Source organism: Erythrolamprus reginae, chromosome 1 (genome assembly GCF_031021105.1).
Source record: "Erythrolamprus reginae isolate rEryReg1 chromosome 1, rEryReg1.hap1, whole genome shotgun sequence".
In the NCBI taxonomy this organism is placed as follows: Eukaryota; Metazoa; Chordata; class Lepidosauria; order Squamata; family Dipsadidae; genus Erythrolamprus; species Erythrolamprus reginae.
In genome coordinates this window covers 164,726,755-164,750,478 of record NC_091950.1, presented here as the reverse complement: position 1 = coordinate 164,750,478, position 23,724 = coordinate 164,726,755, and the positions used below count along the sequence as shown (strand labels likewise).

General features: G+C 38.9%; 1 protein-coding gene across 11 annotated transcripts in view; it reads right to left on the bottom strand.

Annotated features, from left to right (window-relative positions):
* Window positions 1-1,035: 1,035 nt before the first annotated feature.
* The window catches only part of SLC35F5 (solute carrier family 35 member F5), a 43,525-nt gene continuing 20,836 nt past the window's right edge, over window positions 1,036-23,724 (bottom strand). For 6 of the 11 annotated variants that reach the window (XM_070731045.1, XM_070731053.1, XM_070731062.1 and 3 more), the window contains 12 exons: window positions 21,920-21,982; window positions 18,945-19,026; window positions 17,760-17,950; window positions 13,521-13,602; window positions 12,517-12,604; window positions 8,476-8,540; window positions 7,149-7,253; window positions 6,853-7,012; window positions 5,093-5,183; window positions 2,688-2,842; window positions 2,151-2,242; window positions 1,036-1,678 (listed from right to left, as the gene is read on the bottom strand). In XM_070731045.1, the coding sequence (XP_070587146.1) occupies window positions 2,158-2,242; window positions 2,688-2,842; window positions 5,093-5,183; window positions 6,853-7,012; window positions 7,149-7,253; window positions 8,476-8,540; window positions 12,517-12,604; window positions 13,521-13,602; window positions 17,760-17,950; window positions 18,945-19,026; window positions 21,920-21,982 (1,167 nt within the window). In that variant the 3' untranslated portion in view covers window positions 1,036-1,678; window positions 2,151-2,157. The remainder of the gene's footprint in view (window positions 1,679-2,150; window positions 2,243-2,687; window positions 2,843-5,092; window positions 5,184-6,852; window positions 7,013-7,148; window positions 7,254-8,475; window positions 8,541-12,516; window positions 12,605-13,520; window positions 13,603-17,759; window positions 17,951-18,944; window positions 19,027-21,919; window positions 21,983-23,724) is intronic. The other 5 variants (XM_070731107.1, XM_070731094.1, XM_070731101.1 and 2 more) reach the window with 1 other exon arrangement.

Sequence of the window (23,724 nt, the reverse complement as noted above, 5' to 3'; positions counted from 1 at the left end):
TTCCACTATATGCATTATCAGTCTCCATCTCAAATGTTTTTCCAATAAAGCCATTGGCTTTGATCCAAAAATACCTAGAAGAATAATTCTATTCATAGGAGGATTCCACTGGCAAAAGAATGGGCTAATTTTAGATTTCCCCCTTTACCTTAAAATATGTCTAGTACAATTGCAGAAAGTTTTGGTGCTCCCCCTTCAACCACTTGACTTGGACTCTCACTTTTTTCTTCACACTGTGGTCACATGAAGCCATCACTTAATTATCTAAACAGTCTTTAGGCTACAACGGCATCTTGGACAGGCAGGTTTGTTGTCATTAAGCAATGCAATTTTGTGGCATCACAACAGATGACTGCATCATTACCATTGGAAATTCTGGTTCCAACTGCCATCATAACTCGAGGTCATTACCTGTTTGGGGTTTTGTTGTTGTTAAACTGTTTCCTAAAAGTAATAAATCTGATTTACAAACGGGCTGGTAAATTCAAAATGTTTCTATCATTAAGTCATGGCATCTTGAAATATCCAATGTGCAAAAAGAATCAATATGCAGGAACCTGGTTCTAGATTTGACCTCTTTGCATTGAATCACACAATTTCAAGGCATAAATCATTAGCCCATATCCCCCGATGTAAACGGATCTATTTTATGGGCCATGGTGGTGCAGTGGTACTACTACAGGCTACTTCTGCTGACTGCAATTTGGCAGTTCAATTCTCAACAGGCTCAAGGTTGACCGAACCTTGTAGCCCTCCAAGGTGGATAAAATAAGGACCCAGACTGTTGGGGGCAATATGCTGACACTGTAAACCGCTTAGGGAGTGCATATACGTTTAAATGCTATTGCTATTTTGCATTCTAATTTAATAATTATACTTAAATACTTTATTAGACTTCTATGCCTCCCAATTCCATGGGACTCAGGGCAGCTAATCCCATGAGACTCAGGGCATTCTACCCAAAAATCTGTTGTTTTCAATGGAATACAGAATGATTTAATTTGAAAATGTGTAAAAAGCCTATGAAGCGAATAGTAATATATTATGAAATTTTATCTACAAAAGTGAGACTGTACTTGTAACTATCTTTGTACATTATTTTTTTAAATCTTGAATTTATTATGACATAATAGATATCACAAGGCACCCAAATGATTACCAACGCTTTCATATATATGAAGATATGTATAGTATTTGAAATCCACAATAACTTCTACAATAATAAAGTTATTCAATATTTTTTTCATTATTCAAGTAGAGTTTATACATCACAAAGTGATAATTCGTACCTATTACAGGTAAACTGGTGTTTTATCTTTTCATTTGAAAATTTTTACAAAATTATGACTTTTTACAGAAGATGAAAAGTATTTGTAAAAATATCCAGCACTCAACAAAAATATGAATGTTTTCTTTTTTTAAAAGAAAATCATTAGAACAGCATTCTCTTTGATTTGTCAAGTAATTTCACCAGCTGAGTTCTATAAGGCAAGCTGGTTTCGTAAAGGATTGGCATTTCCTCTAACTGGTTAAATACTGGAAACTGAAAAAGAATCGGTATATTTTTAAGTTTCAAAAGAACTGAAACATTTAAAGATTCAGAAGAGGTACTGAAACATGATTCCATAAGGACTTTCCAAGTGATTGTCTCTTCGCTGAGTTTCCATGACATCTTATGCTATTAAAAAAATAGGAAAATATAGCATTAATGCTCTTATATCACAGTGTACTTTTCTTTGATGTTAATCTATATTAATTAAACTTCTTACTGACGATTACATGATTCCAAGCATACAATCATCTACCATCTTTCTCAGTATTTTAGCCCATAAAGAGAACTATGGATTATGAAAATGAGAGGCACTTTTTCCTCATCTGATTTTACCTGTACCATGGGGATTAACATATTTGGCATGCTTACTTAGCACTGTAATGAGCAATTATTTCCATTTATTTGTATTTAATTATCAAATTATTTTGTAATAAGATTCTCACCAAGGTTAAAGATATTGTTTATGAGTTCTCTAAAATGGAGCTGAGGAATACTGTCCTTCAGCTAGGCTTGAATTAATGGGAGAGCCTTATTCCAGTTCTATATATTAGTGTGTTTATCTATAAGCACCAGATGAAGTTAATTTACAATTACATACCTGTTGCCTAAGAACAACCACATTCTCCATCTTCTTGGGAAACATTATGAACTGCAATGAGACTTTCACATTGCTCACTTTCTTCAGATGTTCTATAAGACATTACAGACTTATAAGGCTTTTAAAAATTATTCATATTATGTTATAAAGAACATAACGATAGCAATGGGATGAATATTACTTTACATATAGCCTGTAAAAAATTGTTAAGGTCAACAATACTGGATTAAAAGTTCTCTAGCAACTGGAGTAATATTGAATTTCAGTTATTCAAGCAAGTTCTTTTGAGCAACTAAAATCGGAACTCTGCAGAATGATGTCAAGTAAAGAATGTTTTTTATAACAACACATAAAAAATACTACTGAAAATAAACTATGATAATAGGATATTCAGTGTTCAAATATTTAGGTCAAAGTAGAAGGAAAGCATATCATTCAGACTGTTAAAACCAGATCCTGCAAAGTTCTCTACAAGTTTCATTCAATTAAGGGAAGAAAGATGAAGTGGATAGGAAAGAAGCAAATAAATAACCCTACCTCTGAATACGATGTTTTCGGCAGATGAATACAAAAACTCTTCTAATTCCCACCATCACTGGATCCCAGTTGTTGTAGTGACATAAAAGTGTTGCAATGAAAAAGGAAAAAAATACAGGGATTGCCCCTGCAAAAAATAACCAAGAAAACTGGACCTGAAATTAAAAGAAAAATTTGATATTTTATCAAGAGTAAAAGTAGGTTAGTGGAAAGACACATGTCCCATAAGTTTGGATCAGAAAAGAAATATCTGGAGGGCAGTAAGGAACTGCAGAAAAAGAAAAGGGAATATGAGAGGAACATTTAGCCAGAATCTTAAGTAAATCTTGGTTATAGTAATATCTACCAAATCTGGACTCTTAAACTCTATGACATCAACCTTGGCTATGGTTGATGCTTGTTAGTCACATGCGTCCCACTCCTCATGCCCCATTGTATTGAATTCACCAAATAATGTTTTTTCTCTACTTTTCGCAGTTGTATCAGAAAAGGTGAAAGAAAGAGTATAGAAGTATATGGTTCCCTGGGGTGTTTCTCTAATGTTGAAATACGGTGTTCGTTCAAATGAAATCAAATGCAGAAAAGGATGAGGCTACTTTCCACAAAGGGGGTTATACTACTTTGATGGTTTTTCTGAATTAGTGACAAATTTCAAGTTCCTGAAGCAGCTACACGGATCTTTAGAGTTAGAAATGTTTGATCTGTTTTGGCAACGGGTGAACTTTGGAAGGGAAAAGAAAAGTGGAAGAAGAGAATAAAGCCCACAAGATAAAATGATCTCATATTTGGGATGAAGAAATTTCAGAAATGGACACCAGATAAAGTGTGAATGCTTTAATTTAAGAGGCAGAACTGTGTGAGTAACATAGACATCAATCAATGCTACAGCTGACAGTTAAAAACTGACAGCTGCATTAAATGCTAATTTCACACTATCTATGAAATATCTCACTTTACAATGAAAGTGTCACACTGAGGGCAAATTTTACGAAGCTTAGAAATAAATATGTAGAACAGATGATATTTCTACTGTAGCTAGTAAGATATTTCAGTGATCTGAAGACTGAGACTTTGCTTCTTTAGTTTTCCTGGAACAATGATACAGAATTGTTCTTCTTGAAAAATACATTCCTATCTAATCATAACTTTTATATGAAAAGTACAATCTAAATTCAGTAAATTCCCACATACTCTATACTGTACGTATGTTTTAAATTTGGGTTCATGATGTAACAATTACTGCTTAAATGAAACCTAACTGGGTGACTTTGGGCCAGTCATTCACTCTCAGCCCAAAGCACCTCATAGGGTTGTTATGGGGGAAATAGGAGGAGGAAGGTGTGTCTTCGCTACCATGAGTTATTTATATAAATAATAGACAGGATAAAAATAATTGCAGGCCTTCCAAAAGGTCTGTGAAGACCTGGCTTTACTGGCTGACCTGGCAGGTGTGAATATTTACATCTGTCACTGACAAATTGTGTTTGAGTGGTATGCATGTGTGTTGATTGGATTATTTGTGCTGTGGGTTTTATACCAGGGATTGTATAGTTTTAATATTTATATTTTACTTATTTTATTATTGTAATTGTATTTTTTATATTGTTGTAAGCCGCCCTAAGTCCCATTGGGATTGGGCGGCATAGAAGACAGACAGACAGACAAACAAACAAATACTGTAAATGAATGAATGGCAGTTCATATTAGCACACAATAGACTGCAGCTACCATTACATCCTGCCTTGTTCTGATTCTTGAAGCAAAACACCACAAGAGGGAGATAATACTCTATTTAGAAAAAAATATTTCACTTGGAAAACTTACAATGAACACCAAGGACATCTATTTGAGGGTTTTTTTTGAAACAGTGGATTTGTTTGCACTGCTTTTGTTACTGGTAAACAAACCCTTGTACTTTATGAAGGGAAAGCCAGTTTATTGTAATGGTTGATATGCTAGCCTGGAAAATGGGAGACTGTGAGTTCTAGGCCTCTTTTAAATATGAAAACTGATTGAATCACTTTTGGCCAACAACTCACTCATAACCCAAATCACTTTACAAGGCTGTTATGGGGAAAACAGGAGGCAGGATTATTGAATACGTTCACTGCCTCAAATTATATATGAAAAGATAGGATAAATTAATAGCAAGAACAGCAAGAAGAATATTAAAAGCCATTCATGGACAAGCAAATCCTATTACCTACAATTAAATACATTTATTTTTGCAATAGCATTAGAACTGTTTTTTGTTCATGAAGATTCCATTAGGAATTTTTAACATTTTCTAAAATTTAAAATATGAGAAGGTGAACTTGGTTTTTAGTTTTAAAAAATTGAATTTAAACATTTCTCTTGGAATTTTCTGTAGTATTTGCCACTGGCTTCAATGTAATTTACATTACCTTTTGCATGCATATGTCAGCAATTATGGACAGAGGTATTGTAAGGCTCAGGGCAAGCGTTCCTATTAGTGATGAGGTAAGAAAGCAGCCCCTGGAAAAACATTAAAATATTTTTTTTAAAAATTAATTTTTTTTTAAATTTTTCTTTAAAAAAAATTAGAGGCACAGGAACTAATGTCACAATTGTATACCAGAGTTTTGCAGAATTTGTAGATACCGGTACTTTGACCTAGTTATATTGATTAACCCAAGATACTTAGGAAACTCATAATTTTCCTCTTAATTTATTGATCAGATCTTTCTAATGCTACCATATATTTCTGTTATACACCTTTATTTGCGTATCATGTATGCTAATTTGCATATCAGAATTTAGTGTAACCTATCAAAAAAGTAAAAAGATAACTACCTCCTTCACTAAGCCTCAAGATTTTCAGGTACAGTTAATGAAATCTAATGTTACACATCTAGAAAAACTGATTCCAAAAAGTGTACAGTATTTGCTTTCTATAACTGCTACTAACATACACTGCCATGTTTCAACAGAAGACCTTCTTGTTTAGGAACCACGATTGGAACTAGCAACTTAGTTCTTAAGTAAAATGGTTGCTAAGCGAAACCATAACTGTGCTTATGACCTTATTTCAGCCTTCCTTTGATTTACAGATCTGCAAGGGTCATAAATGAAAGGATTGGCTGCAAAGTTATCCATTATCTCTCTATCTATGTCTCTATGTCTCTATGTCTCTATCTATCTATCTATCTATCTATCTATCTATCTATCTATCTACCTACCTACCTACCTACCTACCTACCTACCTCTCATTTGACTCTGAAAAATTTATTCAGACTCAATCTAAAATATTATGCCAAAGATATATTGCTCTTGTCTTTATAACAATTCATATATGAATATTTTCACCATTTACTGATAAAAGAAAAAACTAAGTCATCTACATGCACAGATAGCAATACTTACACAGCCTTATCCCTCAAGCATGAATATCCATAATTTGATTATAAGGAATCAATTCAAACTAATTAGAAAATGTTTGTAAGATACAGTATGTCTAGACATAATGGTTCTGATTAAAAACCATGCACATGAAGACAGAACTTTGCTCTTTCAATTATAGATAAAGTTCTCCTCTTCTATTGCCATTCATTTATGACCAGCTATCTTCTCCAAGCAAAGAATTGGCAATAAAGTTGCATCTGCTATTAAGTTGATGTAAGTTGACTTCAATAAATCTAGAGCCTTATGTTTATTGGGAAATGCACAAATTTCATAATTGTACACTAGCATTTTAGGGTCAAGCCCAAACAATCACCTGATATTAATATCCACTATGTCTAGACAAGCAGCCATATGCCATATAATGTCATATGTTGTGATGGCTACTAAAAGCATTACAATACACACGGGTTTAAGCAGTACATTAATACAGTTTGATGTGTGAACTTAGCCTTATGGCTTGTTAACCAAATTATGGCCGTAATTTGTGGGTCCAACTTTAAAGGCTTTTTAAAATATCATTTATGTACAATGAGATGTAAAACCACACTCTAGCTTTTAATATTTAATAAGCAACATTTGTCTGAGAAGATGACAACAGAGGACGAAGGAAATGATGCTTTTCAATGCATGGTATTGTATCAAAATCAATACTTGGTAAAGACAGCAATTTCCAAAACATACATTATGGAAAAGCAATTTCATTTGTTGTTAAGAAACCTAATAATCGAAGCAACAAACATACCACAACCAGAGGAATTCAGACAGAACAGTTCCAACAAGGCCATTAATGACTATGCACATTAGGGTTAATTTATTGGGAAATTCAAAGACCTCAAATCCAGTATAATGAAGTAGGAAGAAACCTGGCCAAAGCAACAGCAAGTTAAACAAGCCAACAAAACCTGCAGGAACAGAATAAACAAACAGAACACATAACAAAGAGTTAGTCTTACTTCACAAAGTATACTTTGCAGAACTTAAATCAAGTTCAAGATTCAGTCCTAAATTGAAAAACAATGTCTTAAAACGTATTCTTACCAAAAAACATTGGAATATCGAGTTTATCTTCTCTGTCAACTTTTCGTTTTATCATAACTATATAGATTGCATACAGCATAGCTCCCATCAGAGACCACAGAGACCCTGTGAATAAGAAAACAAAGTGTTGCCACTGGATTAATTAAATGTAATCTTTTTGTTTAACAGACTATTAAAGGTGTTCTATTTTTTAAAACATAGAAAATTTATGGCAGAAAAAGACCTCATGGTCCATCTAGTCTGCCCTTATACTATTTCCTATATTTTATCTTAGGATGGATATGTTTATCCCAGGCATGTTTAAATTCAGTTACTGTGGATTTACCAACTACATAGGGATATCGACCTTATTGCACACTTGAGAGTCATCAGCAAATAGGCAAACCTTCTCTACCAAATCTTCCCCTATGTCACTCACAAACATATTAAAAAGATTAGGACCCAGAACAGGCCCTTGTGGCACACTGCTTGTAATCAGTCTCTGCTCAGAATACTCGCCACTAACAACAACCCTCTGATATCTACGCTTCAGCCAGCTGCAAATCCAATGAATTATCCAGGGATTAAGTCCAATCTTCACTAATTTATCTATGTGGAACCATATCAAAGCCTTTCCTGAAGTCAAGATAGGCAATATCTAGGGCATCACCTTCATCCAACAAACTTTTTTGACATAGTCAAATAAATCAATGAGATTAGTCTGACATGTTTTGCCTTTAGTAAAGCCATGCTGGTTTGGGTCCAATAAGTTATTGGTTTTTAGGTGCTGATTTATCCTCTTTTTGATGTCAAAGCTAACTGGCCTGTAGTTACCAGCTTCTTCTCTACTGCCCTTCTTATGGATAGGCACAACACTGGCCATTCTCCAATCAAATTTATTCAAATAAATAATTTATGCAAAATTAGAAAATTGGTAGGATCCTGTAAATTATTTCACATTTTTTTCAAAAAACCCCCGATTCCTTCAAAATGAATACTTTTCTATAATACATTTATTTGTTCAGAGGCATGCTGCTTCTTACTCCTCATAATTTATTTATTTATTTATTTATTACTTGGATTTGTATGCCGCCCCTCTCCGAAGACTCGGGGTGGCTCACAGCATGTAAAACAAACCATAGTAATCAGACAGATTTAAGATATTTAAATATTTAAAAAAAACCAGATACTAACAGACACACACACATAATGGCATACAAATACTACTACAAATTCAGCTATTAAAATGGACTTTCCACCCTCTATATATTTTTGTCACTTTTTAAATAAAAAAATATAAAGCAATATAAAACACTTCAATTTATTGTGAAGAATTAAAAAAAAATACCTATTGTATCTCTTCCTGCGGATTTCTCAGATCCAGACAAATTCACCATAACAACACCTCCAATGCTATTTTAGAAATAAAGCATTATATTCCAGTTAATTTAGTCAAACAGTTTGTATTGAAAGAGTTAACAATAGTGCTTACATTTGCCTTAATACCACGCATTGATATATTTCAATGGTCCTCAAAATTATATATAATTTATAAAGACTAAATAATAGCAAATTTTCTTAAAATTACAGGAAAAAGGGAATTTTAAAGGAAAATGAACATTTCTTTGTAAGTATAATCACCTGGAGAACTAGAAAGAAATGATTATAGATTAGCAGAAGCCATTCCCAAGATCATCACGTCAGGAGAAGAAGAAGGGTGGGGATTTGAGATGAATATTTCTCTATAAATAAGAAATAGGCTTTTCATGGGGTAAATTCATACACCATGTGAAACTAGTTGTGGTTTATTTGAATAGACCCTTAATCCACATACTATAAGTGATAAACCATGGGTTTGCAAACCAAAATAACTATAAATTTAAGAGTTGAAGTCTGAGCTTGGCTGCTTTGGTTCTGCTTCCATGTGCCACAGAGGACACAGGACTAGTATTTATATTGGGACAGGGTCTCCCCCCTCCTTTTGAGAGAAAATAAAGTAGAAAATATAAATCTTACAGAAGCACAATGGGTGCACCTCATTAGTAAGGCTATCACTTTTCCCATAGCTGCTCTATCGGAGAGATCAAACACACACAAAGCAAGCTGTAAACTTTTGAAAAAGTGTCTCCCTTCCATGAAGGTCTAAAGACCACAGTAGCAACTGGAACCTGCTTTGCACATGAATGTGGTCCTCTGCATTTTAAAACATAGAAACATAGAAGTCTGACGGCAGAAAAAGACCTCATGGTCCATCTAGTCTGCCCTTATACTATTTTCTGTGTTTTATCTTAGGATGGATATATGTTTATCCCAGGCATGTTTAAATTCAGTTACTGTGGATTTATCTACCACGTCTGCTGGAAGTTTGTTCCAAGGATCTACTACTCTTTCAGTAAAATAATATTTTCTCATGTTGCTTTTGATCTTTCCCCCAACTAACTTCAGATTGTGTCCCCTTGTTCTTGTGTTCACTTTCCTATTAAAAACACTTCCCTCCTGGACCTTATTTAACCCTTTAACATATTTAAATGTTAATCATGTCCCCCCCCCCCCTTTTCCTTTTGTCCTCCAGACTATACAGATTGAGTTCATTAAGTCTTTCCTGATACGTTTTATGCTTAAGACCTTCCACCATTCTTGTAGCCCGTCTTTGGCTGGTTTTAAAAACCAATTTAAAAAACCCCCTACTATATTGCTTCCCCCTGCTCTGCTTTATGGATTTGTCTCACTGCAGTATTTGCAGAGGTGATTTCTCCAGCTTTGAACAGCCTTTTCAAAGCTGGAAGAGTCATACAGCAAAGAAGAAAACACCACGTCACACACCAAGAACCTCACAGAAGGAAACTGCAGAGTCATTTTGCTTCCATGAATAGAATCGCATCATCTGTATGGCAGGAAGTTCTCCACGGAACTTTGCCCATCTTAATCTAGAATAAAGTATAACAAACATATCTTTTCCCTCATCACTTCTGATAGGCGTCTATCAGGAGACTTAGTGCAAATATGAGTGAAACAGAGGAAGGTGGAAGATTCATGCTCACAAAGTTTCAAATTCCTGCATGATTTCAACTCCTTTGTTTTGATTGTGATTACTGTCCACAATAAATGAATGCCCGGGATGATTTGTAGGAGGGGATAACACTGAACTATGTGAATGTGTATGCTGCACAAACAAGCCTAGGATTATGCACTCTGCTCTTCTACATTCCTTTTCTGATGAGATCACGTCACTTTTGCTCCCTGGTTCTGGATTTGCACCTCATTTTAAATAATTTTAAATCAATTCAATGGGGAGTAGATCGATGTTTCACCGGGAGGCCCCTGACTTCCGGCCACAACTGAGTCAAAAATTTCCACTCCTAAGCAAGGCAATTGTTAAGTGCGCTTTGACCCATTTGATGACCTTCTTTACTACAGTTGTTAAGCGAATAGCTGCAGTTGGTAACTGAACCATGCGGTTACTAACCGAACCTGGCTTCCCTCATTGACTTTGCTTGTCAGAAGCCCGTTGGGAAAGTTACAAAGGGTGATTACATGACCCTGGGTATTGGAACTATTTTAAATGCTTGCTGGCTGCCAAGTGCCTGAATTTGGATCATGAGGGCATTGAGGACAGTTATATGTGTGAAAACCACTCATAAGTCACTATTTCAGTGCCACTGTAACTTCGAGCAATCACTAAGTGAATGGTTATAAGTCAAAGACTACCTGTACAGTTTAGCATTGTTGAAATTAGGTCGCTCTTGCTTGTCCAACAAGTTTTTCATGTTAAATCAACACTGACAAGCAAGGTGTGAGTTCCTAGCCATTATAGTTTGCTTAAAACAAACCACAATAAGGGTGATGTGTATGAATATGATACTGAACACTTCCAACTATCAAAAATTCACATAGATATCCAAATCATGGCCTTGTTTGCACATAATACCAAGCCATATTGTGGTTTACAGATAATCCTTGCTTATTGTCTTCTCATTCAACAACTGTTCAAATTTATGATGGTACTAAATAAGTTTTACAAGAGTTCCTTGAAATTGTGGCCATATAGTGTCCCCATAATTCTCAATTGAAATTCGGGCACTTGGCAATTGGTGTGCATTTACAACTATCAGATCTCCATGGTCATATAATGGCTGTTTGTAACCTTCAAGGGCAGCATCTGAAAAGCAAAATCATTGGGGAAGCTGCCAGGAACTCATGGTCATGTGACATCATTCTTAACAACTGTGGGTGACTTGCTTAAAAGTCATAGCTGGAACTGACATAAATTGGCATGATTATGTGATTTTTCACTTTACATCCCAATCACTTAGCAATGGAGTTGCCACTCCCAACTTTGGTCAGTAAGTGAAGATTACTTGTACAGTGGTACCTCGTGATACGAACCCCTCGTGCTACGGGGTTTGGAAATTTTTTGCCTCTTCTTACAAACTTTTTTCGGCTTACGAACCCACCGCAGATTGCAAGATGGTGCTCCGCTGGGCGCCGCCGCCCGGCTGTCACCTTTTAAAACAGCCGGGGGGCTTCTCGGCGTTCTCCCGAACCCGAACTTTTCAGGTTCGGGTTCGGGAGGTCGCGGAGAAGCGCTGGCGGCAGCTGTCACCTTCTGAAACTGCCGGGGGGCTTCTTGGCATTCTCCCGAATGCCGAACCCGTAAGTTTGGGTCTGGGTTCCGGAGGCCGCCGAGAAGCGCCCGGCTGTTTCAGAAGGTTACAGCTGGGCGCCGCCACCCAGCGGAGCACCGTTTTTGCAATCGGCGGCGTCATTTTCGGCCAATCTGGAAGCTGGAAAGGAGGTGGAGAATCCCAATAGGGAATTCCATGGGCAGAGCTTTGACGTCACAAAGACGTCCTTTTTGGAGGCCATGTTAATCACTTTTACATTGTTTCCTATGGGAAACAATGTTTCATCTTACGAACTTTTCGCCTTATGAACTTACTTCCAGAACCAATTAAGTTCGTAAGACAAGGTATTACTGTATTTGGTTTTAATTTATGTATTGTATGAATCCAGCCATCATTATTTATTCCATAAATCATGGTTAGTAAACGTTTAATATCACATGTGAATTTAATCTTCAATGATGCCACAGAGTTAGCTGATTTAAAAAGGTTCACTTGGTGATATTAATCTAACAAAACCCAGATGGATCATAATGCAGCTGAGAAATGGCCCCATTAGTAGGGCAGTGGCAATAGAGAAGCAGTACTTCTAGCACACATTCCGTAAAGTACTTTGAATGATTTTTTCATGTAGCTGTATATAACTTGCTGCATCTAAAAATAGTAATGAAATCTCCACTACTAAATCCAACTATCTAGAAGAACATAAGAAAACTCAAGCCTGTTGGGGAGAAGAAAATGGAAGATTAAGGAGTCTATATTCCTACCTTAAAATGACAGCTAACAATTTTGAGAGGGTAAATCTATCTCCACTATTACTTGGAAACACTGCAGCAAGGATTAAGGTAAATAATCCTGTGAAAAGAACAAAAGAATATGCTATGCATGATCAAATAAAAAAATGAAAGACTGAAAACATAATAATCAAAATATAATGGTTTTCATTAATCTTGGGACTAAAGTAAATTAATATGCAAACATATTTTATTGGATTTCTTAGACTTTAAAAACATTGCACTATATATAACTTTATTGATTAAAAATACTAACAGAAATTATTTAAACAAACTTAAAATATTATCAGAATCCTGTTTTAAAAATGGAATTTCAGATTCATATATACATTGGTTTCAAAAAGAAATGAAATGAGGTTAATTTTTATTTAACAAAGCTTTTATTATTTTTATTTATTTATTCACATCATTTACAAATGAATGATGCTGGCTTTTGGAAAAGTATGAAAACTATACTCCTTAAGAATACCTTTTGGCAACTGAGTGACACCTGGAATAGGATTTTATTAATTAATCAAATAAATGATTTGATTTGTTAATTTGACTTTATTTTGATCTGCTGTTATTGTACTACTTTGACTTTATTTTGTTGTATATCACCAGATTATGCTTTGGGAAGATGGGTGGCCAATAATACTGCAGAAATTGTAACAATCATACACATGCTATTTTACTATTACTGCTATCACAATATGGTAGTCAATGCTCAGTAATCAGTGTAGTTTTTAAACAATTCCACTGATGAGGCTGCTGAATAAACCTCTACAGGTCTGCTTGTTGAACCTGAACTCTTAATGACATGTGATACCTCACTCCATAGCTGCCTGTTGTTGTTGTTTTAAAAAGAAACACTTCAATGTCACACGCTCTCTCATTAGAAGTAATACAAAATAGATAACTGTATTTTTCTTAAATATGCAAAGAGGCCATTTGAATGAAGAGGGACAACAGTTTTAGAATATATCTTCATTTCTTACCAGAGGTTGATGACAGAATGTTAACTATTGCCACTTGAGTGTCTGAAAGTGCTTCTTGATAAGAAAAATTTGCCAAGAACCACTAGAACATGAAACAGTAGATATTAGCATAACATGAAATTTCTTGTTTGAGTAACAACTGCTTTGAAAGTCAGAAAAAAGTCTTGTAAAACATTTAAAAAATTGTTTAAACGATCTATATTTAGAGCATAGCACAATAAAATTGACCTGTGTTAAGAAAAATGAGAAGTTGAATTTACTGTAAACTACTGTTCTGATCCCAGAAAGGAAGTCTATAGAAAGATTAACTCTATCTAATATGATAAGACTTCTTCCTGTTCCAAGAAGAACACTCTCCTTCTGTCACTTCAGAGTAGGGGTATCAAACTTGCAGCATCATGTAATGTATCATATTTTTTTCCTCTTCGCTAAACTGGGCATGGGCGTGGCCAGTGCAATGCATGAGTTTGGGCCACGAGTTTGACAGTCCTGCTTTCGAGCATTGGCCTCAACTGTTTACAATAAACCTTTTTTTTTTACTACATAATTCCTGCATTGGCAGAATTGTTTGCAACTAACAATAGGAATGTAAAATGTAGGAAAAAGTAATATCCATCATTATCACATCCTGATAGTAAACACTGAGGAATCTGACTTTTGGTTGCTTGTACTGATTCCTACTAATGATTGAAAAGTGGGAAGGCTGAATCCATTTTTTAGGGCTCAGAAGAATAATTTGCAATTAAGCTCCACAACACTTTCAGCCCTCCCAAAACAGAGTGGAGACCAAAAGAATATTCTGCAGTAGTATTCTTATGGAGGGACAGTAAAAATTAAAGCACTTTCTGTAGAAGCATGTGACCAAAAGTAGTATCTGCTGAGGCAAACTGGTGTATCAGGTAATATTGAATGAATGTAGACAATTTCATGCATGCAGTATGCTTACACAAGTCTATTAGCAGGAGTACTTTGATGGTATAGTTGCAATGCTAGAAGTAAGCTGTTTCTTGCTGGCAGAATATTTTGACATAATGTATTCAACTAACCCTCTCAGGTGACAGTCAATTGTGTAATTCTCATATTATATGTTTTGTGAGAAATGAAAAGATTACTGGCCTCTTGAACTCCAAGGTAGTATTTGAAATATATTATTAACACTCTTGATTGATACAATGCCATCACGTTGGTGTCAATTCATGACTATACTGGTTGGTGACTAAGTTTTCTCCAAGAACTGTTCCCAGCTTTTGGGACTCCCAATGGTGTACTCAATGCTGTCATAATCAACTCCACACACTTTGCTGCTGTCATCTTCTCTTTCTCTCCCCAGCATTATACCCTTATCAAACAAAACAATGACAATTCCTATCAATATCCCAATAAAGGATAAACACAGGGTAGGCTTAGGTAGGCTTGCATCTCTGAAGAATGTGGCAAGACAGAGATGCATTTGCTGATCAGAACATGAGGCAAATGCTTGTCTATACAATACATTGGTATTTTTCTGTATAAACTCCAGAATCTCATCATTCAAGAATGCCCCAAATCACTTGGTCGATGTAGATGGAGCCTGAGCATCTGATTATTAAGATGGATTCCACTGCGAAAGTTGAAAAACTGGAACTCAGATCTTCCCACTCAATTTCTAGGTGTAAATCCAGATAATGAATTGGGACTTGACACATTTGGTGTCCTTTGTATTTCAAGTAAAATATCTGGCACCCATAGACACAGTCCTTTGCTTTGCTTTAGTGTTTTGTACTTTCTGTGTTCCATTGGATCCATCAGTGCTTCATTTTCCTCTTCTTGGGAAAGAATAGAAAACATTTGATGACCTTGTAGAATTCAGGTTGCCAGGCCACTCTTGCTTCCAGATTCTCTGAAGAGATGTCATAAGCATATTTGGTGCTGTGTAAAATCACCCATGAGAATGTTGGCATTGGCCACTTCTGCATGGATATATTGAACCCAATAGAAATCTGTCTTCATCTGACTCTAAAAACTGGTTTGTTTCTCCTTTGATCTATCAGGGTTCATGTCATATTCCCCTGACATACTGTCTAAAGATTCTCAACTCTTCTATCATTATTGTTAGTATTATGTACAAACAGTTGAGTTGGCAATATATAAACAAGCTTACAATTAATGTTTGTATGTACTGAAATACTATAGTTTTAAGAGGTGGTGTGGCAAATTGCCATGAGAGGGCGCCAGAAAGAATGATTCTCTCTCTCTACTCTTTCTGTTCTTTTGCTGATTCACTGTGACTGATGTTGTAAACTCTGTGTGTTCAATGGTAGTTTAATGTATTTGTAAGCTGTAATGTACAGCTTGAAAAATTAGAATACAGTGAACCCTCGATCATCGCGAGGGTTCCGTTCCAGGACCCCACGCGATGATCGATTTTTAGCGAAGTAGCGGTGCGGAAGTAAAAACACCATCTGCGCTTGCGCAGATGGTGTTTTTGCTTCCACTGCCGCCCGCCCTTCGCCCGCCCACCCCGTTGCTCGCGCCCGCCCACCCCATTGCTCACGCTGTTGCTGGGGCCGCTTCCCAGCTGGGGAGCCGAGCTAGGGAGTCCCGACCGCGCCGCGCGTTGCTGGGGAAAGCGCGCGCGCGCTTGGGGAATCCCTAGCTCCGCTCCCCAGCTGGGGAGCCGAGCTAGGGAGTCCGGACCGCGCGCGCGTTGCTGGGGAAAGCGCGCGCGCTTGGGGAATCCCTAGCTCCGCTCCCCAGCTGGGGAGCCGAGCTAGGGATTCCCCAAGCGCGCGCGCTTTCCCCAGCAACGCGCGCGCGGTCCGGACTCCCTAGCTCGGCTCCCCAGCTGGGGAGCGAGCTGCGATGTCCCCAAGCGCGCGGGCACCGCCCCGCCCGCCCTCGCTGTTGCTGGGGCCGCTTCCCAGCTGGGGAGCCGAGCTAGGGAGTCCGGACCGCGCGCGGGCGTTGCTGGGGAAAGCGCGCCGCGCTTGGGGAATCCCTAGCTCCGCTCCCCAGCTGGGGAGCCGAGCTAGGGATTCCCCAAGCCAGCGCGCGCTTTCCCCAGCAACGCGCGGCGCGCGGTCCGGACTCCCTAGCTCGGCTCCCCAGCTGGGGAGCGAGCTGCGATGTCCCCAAGCGCGCGGGCACCGCCCCGCCCGCCCACGCTGTTGCTGGGGCCGCTTCCCAGCTGGGGAGCCGAGCTGGGGTGTCCCCGCGCGTGCCGCCCGCCCGCCCACGCCGTTGCTCGCGCCGCCGCTGGGGTCTTACGGGGGCAAGAGGGGGAAGACCCAGGGAAGCCTCTGCCCGGCGGGGAAACTCCACCATCTACGCATGCGTGGAAGGGCACGCATGCGTAGATGGTGGAGTTTACTTCCGGGTTGAAAACTCGCGAAATAGCCCTTTCGCGATCCTTGAGGACGCGAAACTCGAGGGTTCACTGTATTGTGAAAAAGTTCATTTATTTCAGTAATGCAACTTAAAAGATGAAAACTAATATATGAGAGGGACTCATTACATGCAAAGCAAGATAGTTCAAGCCATGATTTGTTATAATTGTGATGATTATGAAGTACAGCTCATGAAAACCACAAATCCACAATCTCAGAAAATTAGAATATTGTGTAAAGGTGCAATATTTCAGGCTCAAAGTGTCTCAGTCTAATCAGTTAATGAAGCCATAACACCTGCAAAGAATTCCTTTAAATGGTCTCTCAGTCTGGTTCAGTAGGAATCACAATTATGGGAAAGACTGCTGACCTGACAGTTATGCAGAAAACCATCATTGACACCCTTCATAAGGAGGGAAAGCCTCAAATGTTAATTGCAAACAAAGTTGGATGTTCCCAAAGTGCTGTATCAAAGCACACTAATAGAAAGTTATGTGGAAGAAAAAGGTGCACAAGCAGCAGGGACGATCGCAGCCTAGAGAGCATTGTCAGGAAAAGGCCATTCAAAAGTGTTGGGGGACTGTCACAAGGAGTGGACTGAGGCTGGAGTCAGTGCAAGAGGCAGAAAATCATAAAATACATATGTATATCTTTTCTCACAATGACTAGAAGGTTTTGCTCATTAAAATTGTCAGTTCCATTAAATTGGAAATTTAAACCAATTAGGGAATAAACTGAAATTATGTGATTCCCTAAATGATACAAACGAGGTTAAACAGCTGATACCCTAAATCATTTGTCTTCTATTAAGCAAATATACCAGAGTTAAAAGACTCAATTTATACCCTGCAACAATTAAAAACATATGACGTACCACAAAGCAAAAGAAAAAACTGATTTTGGCTACTTGAGGTGCAGTCAGCTTCCCTACAGCTTTTAATATGGAATCCTGCTCTTTAACTGTTGGGTAAGACATACGAGACAGCTTTGCTTCCAGTGCATGACTTGCTGGGAGTTGTCGAATCTCCATAATGTTACTGAATCTTACACGAGGTTTTTTGGGAGCTTTAGGTGGAGAAAAAAATGATGCAGGTCATTTTGCGTATTAGACTGGAACATAAAAACAATCAGCAAAATAAATTTCCTCTCCATGCTTGAACTGTTTATATCAGCAGCATGAATTAGCTAGTATAGAGAAAATTTAAGCTGGGACTGCAGATTTTACTCCAAGAGGTTTTGATTAGTACTGATTGCATTAAAGAACAAGCTAGAATTCCTTAATTTTTAGAGTAATTGATTTGCTTTCCAACAGGAATGTATTTTTCATGAATTTGGTCTTTAAAACCTGATTCATGCATTTAACATTATACCTTTGATTTTACGTATGGCATGACTTTCACACCATCTTGTGGTTAATTCAACCAAAGGCCTACATAACTAAGTGTACCAAATAGGAGTAGGACACAAAACATCTCTTACCTTGATGTATATATTCAAATTTATTTTTTCTAAGACAGATAAATAAAAATAAGCATCAAAGGTGTCTAATCCCTAGTGCAAATGTATTGTTATTTAATGGCGCTAATGTGTTTGTATTATTTTCTCAAGCACTTTGTAATAAATAGAAATTGAATTAAAGTACATAAATGATTATTTTGAATGGCTAGCATTGTAAGATACACTACACTATGGTATTCTCAGTATTAAGTAATTTTATTGTAGTCCAAAACAGTCTGTCAATGAAAATAGCTCATTTGAATTTAAACCTTTATTTCAACTCATCATGTTTGATTTCGAATATTTTACATACTCTAGTCTTAAACGACTTCTGAATTTACTGTTTTTTTATGATTTCATTGAAACTTGAGAAGTTCAATTTAGGAATTATTTTGAATAGTTCCTATTTAATGAATGGGATTATCAATCACAATTTCATTATCTGCCTTGTGCAAAACTAATGTGGTTTGACTATTTGATTAACACGTCTATTTCTTTATTAAAACCATCAATTTATTTTTGAATTTATAAAAGATATATATACATATATCTATATACTTACTTTTTTCAGCATCATTGTTAATGCTGCTACTTTTTTCACTTGGCAAATCATGAAACTTTACAGGAACATACAAAGGTTCACTCTGAAATGCAACATAACGATTTCCCAGTCATGTAACACAGTTACCAAAATCAAGAGGTTTGAGCAATGTGATAAACAAAAAGATACTCAACACTACAGAATTAAATAGAATTGAAATCCCACTGCTTAGATCAGCTGTTTATTTGGCATACCCAGAATTTCAAGTGTAACTTTCTCATTTCTATAGGAAGCCCTTAGGTGATCCACCGCCAAGTACAAACTACAGTGGTCCCTCGATTATCGCGAGGGTTCCGTTCCAGGACCCCTCGCGATAATCGATTTTTCGCGAAGTAGCGGCGCGGAAGTAAAAACATCATTTGCGCATGCGCGCCATTTTTTTTCATGCAGATGGTGGGGTTTGCGTGTGGGAGGTGGGGAAGACCCTGGGAAGGTTCCTTCGGCCGCCTAGCAGCTGATCTGCTCGGTAGCGCAGCAGCAGCGAGGAGCCGAAGATTGGAGTTTCCCAGCCGCCCACGCAAAGGGGAAACCCCATCTTCGGCTCCTTGCGCTACGGAGCAGATCAGCTGCTAGGCGGCCGAAGGAACCTTCCCTGGGTCTTCCCCGCGGCCTCGGATCCTCGCTGATGCCCGCCCGCCGTTTGCCGCTCGCCTCGTTGGCTCGCCTCGTTCCCCCCGCCTTGTTCACCCCCCCCCCCGCTCCATTCGCCCGCCTCGTTCACCCCCCCGCTCGCCTCGTTCGCCCCCCCCGCTTGCCTCGTTCACCCCCCCGCTCGCCTCGTTCGCCCCCCCGCTTGCCTCGTTCACCCCCCGCTCGCCTCGTTCGCCCCCCCCGCTTGCCTCGTTCACCCCCCCGCTCGCCTCGTTCGCCCCCCCGCTTGCCTCGTTCGCCCCCCGCTCGCCTCGTTCGCCCCCCGCTCGCCTCGTTCGCCCCCCCGCTTGCCTCGTTCACCCCCCCGCTCGCCTCGTTCGCCCCCCCCGCTTGCCTCGTTCGCCCGCCTCGTTCGCCCGCCTCGTTCACCCCCCCCGCTCCATTCGCCCGCCTCGTTCACCCCCCGCTCGCCTCGTTCACCCCCCCGCTTGCCTCGTTCACCCGCCTCGTTCGCCCGCCTTGTTCACCCCCCCGCTCGCCCTCGTTCGCCCCCCCGCTCGCCTCGTTCGCCCCCCCGCTTGCCTCGTTCGCCCGCCTCGTTCACCCCCCCCCCGAGGTGAGCGGGGGGGTGAACGAGGCAAGCGGGGGGGCGAACGAGGCGAGCGGGGGGTGAACAAGGCGGGCGAACGAGGCGGAGTGAACGAGGCAAGCGGGGGGGGCGAACGAGGCGAGCGGGGGGTGTGAACGAGGCAAGCGGGGGGGCGAACGAGGCGAGCGGGGGGTGAACGAGGCAAGCGGGGGGGCGAACGAGGCGAGCGGGGGGGTGAACGAGGCAAGCGGGGGGGCGAACGAGGCGAGCGGGGGTGTGAACGAGGCAAGCGGGGGGGTGCGAACGAGGCGAGCGGGGGGTGAACGAGGCGGGCGAATGGAGCGGGGGGGGGTGAACAAGGCGGGGGAACGAGGCGAGCCAACGAGGCGAGCGGCAAACGGCGGGCGGGCATCAGCGAGGATCCGAGGCCGCGGGGAAGACCCAGGGAAGGTTCCTTCGGCCGCCTAGCAGCTGATCTGCTCCGTAGCGCAAGGAGCCGAAGATGGGGTTTCCCCTTTGCGTGGGCGGCTGGGAAACTCCAATCTTCGGCTCCTCGCTGCTGCTGCGCTGCCGAGCAGATCAGCTGCTAGGCGGCCGCTCGAGAGCAAGAGGGGGAGAGATAGAGAAAGAGAGAGAAGGAAAGAAAGAGATGAGAGAGGGAGGAAGAGAGTGTGAGAGAGGAAGAAGCAACATAGAGAAAGAGGGGGAAGACCCAGGGAAGCCTCTGCCCGGCGGGGAAACTCCACCATCTACGCATGCGTGGAAGGGCACGCATGCACAGATGGTGGAGTTTACTTCCGGGTTGAAAACTCGCGATATAGCGTTTCGCGAAACTCGAGATCGCGAAACTCGAGGGATCACTGTATAACCTCATATTCTTCATGTAAATTGATGGATTTCCCTGCATGCATAAATCTATTTTATGATCAAGGAAAAATGACTATCCAATACCGATATGAATTTATCTTTTGGTACAATAATATCAAATTAGTCTTTAATTATAAAGACACTTGTATTCACTTGTGCATAGGTCACTTAATGATCCTTAGATTCCGACTGGTTTTGCATCCCTACAAACATAGACCCTTTCTGGATTTTCAGACATAGTTCAACAAAAATGTAACAATTAGCATGGATTTCAGTGCAAGACAATCCTAAAACAAATTATCAAAAAAGAAAACAAAACCCTCCTGATTGAATTAATTTTTACTTTGATGGTTTCATGGTGTTGGTTGAGAGAGCTACAGCTAACTATATAAAAACTTCTATTTTGCATTATAAGATGGAATTTTGGCCCTTCACATTTTTTTCCCCTGCCATTAAATGAAGGCCCTGTAATCATCCCACAAGGTTTTTCAGAAGTGATTTGCCATTGCCTCCTTCCTAGAACTGTGATGAAGTGACTGGCCCAAGGTTACCCTGATGCCTTTGTGCCCTGGTGGAACTAGAACTCAGAAAATCCAGGTTTCTAGCCTGGTGTCTTAAACACTACACAATAACCAAAATAGCTTTATGCAAACAAATGACTGAAGTAATCTTGAACCATAAGACCTATTTCCCCAAACGAAATATAAAATGTATTTGCAAATCAGAAATATTTGTTACTATGGTTCTCTTTATCATGTTTAATAAACTGTTGTTTAAAACTACAAGATGTCTTTTTTGGCTCTATTTTTACTTTAGTATTAATTTGAAAATAAAAGAAATGAATAAATATTGCTATATGGCAATACAATGCTTAAATGAGAAAACTTACCAAAGAACTATTCACAGTATTGTCAGTTGTACAAGTCGCAAAATAACTTTCAGCATCTGCAAACTAAGCAGAAATTTGACACCTCAGATTCTATTAATCTAGAGCTTTTGATTTTAAAAAGTGCGTTTAAGTCAGAGAATATTATCAATATCTTTGACTGAGAGACAAATTGAGAAAAAATGGCCCACTGACAGCCACATTCCAATTCTTCCTCCTTCTTGCTCCTGAACTGGTATCAGTTTCAAAGCCAAAACTTGCCATTGCTTAAAAACTATTCCCAGGGAAGAATAAGAGACAATAAACAGCATCACTGCAATAAAACCAAACCAAATGTGATCAGGGGCATATGGCAAGCTGACTATAAAATAAATTAGTATTTTGATGTTCTTCCCAATTATCCAGCTGTTAGCAATAAGATGAATACTAGTCTAGAAATCAGCCAAAAATAAACAAACAAAATGCAGACTATGATATATTCCTCTTAACACATTTTATTAAATAGTTTATAATTTTTCCTTCCACAGTAAGAAATTATCTAAATGGTTTTCAAGCATCAGCATTTACAAACATCTACATTCCCCAGATCTAGTTTGCAACTTCTATTAGCAATGATCACTGTCTATGTCATTTGGGAATTATGATCATTGTTGTCCATTCTCTAGCTAAACACTTAAGTTAAAAATGCTAATCTAAGCACTCAACCTTAATATCATTTGCAAGTAATCACAGATCTCAAAAGGGATATTTGGTAACTAAAAACAAGAACTGAGGAGTCATTCTTAAATCACTGTTAAGCTATAAACTACTCTATTATTTAGGTTGTGTGGTACTTAGATTCCAATCTAACAACAACAACAACAACAACAACAACAACAACAACAATGAAGCATCTCTTTAGGGCATCTATACTTTTTCCTCAGGATCATGCAGTCTCTGCAAAGGGCACTTGTATGATCCCAGCAAAAGCCACAGCTGCTTTATAGCTCCAACATACCACAAAGAACCAATTTTGTATACCTTTCCTGCTTATCTCCAGTTATTTGGCTGCCAGGACACTCCATGGCAAATTATAATCTGAATAAAATATCATTTATTTAAGATAAAAAAATAGAGAAACTAAGGAGAAAGTGAAATGTTGCATAAAATTCTATGCAATACATGGAAATCTACCTATATTTCTAATTGAGTTCATGAGCTAATAGTTCATCCACCATCCTAGAAGCCCAGAGATGGTGAGTTCTAATCCCATTTTACGCATGAAAACCAGCTGGGTGACTATGGGCCAGTCACTCTCTCTCAACCCACCTGTTACAGTTGTTATTGTGGGGGAAATGGGAAGAGGAAAGAGTATATGATCACCACCATAAGATATTTATAAAAATAATAAGGGTGAAATATAAACAAACAGATGAATATAGTTACAGAACTCTTCATTTTCATATATAAACAAGATTTGTCAAGAATCTAAAGTATTTTCTAACTGTGAGAGTTCAGAAAGAGGAAAACAACTGAATGAATTAGTCAGTTCTCATTTTCTTATGGGATATTGTGAGAAACACAATGACTGGTTTTACTGCATTTTATCAATAGAAAAACTACAGACATCTTAATAAAGAAATCAACTTTGATAACACAGTTTTTCTTAAAACAACAGTTAGTGTGATATCTTTGTAATGAACTAATAACACTTCAGCTAGAAGAGTATCACAAACAATATAAACCACAAGCTAACTATGGATTTCAAGGACAGAGAGCTTGCTCTTCATATCAGTTCCCCAAGAAACATTACTGCTATTTTTCATTTA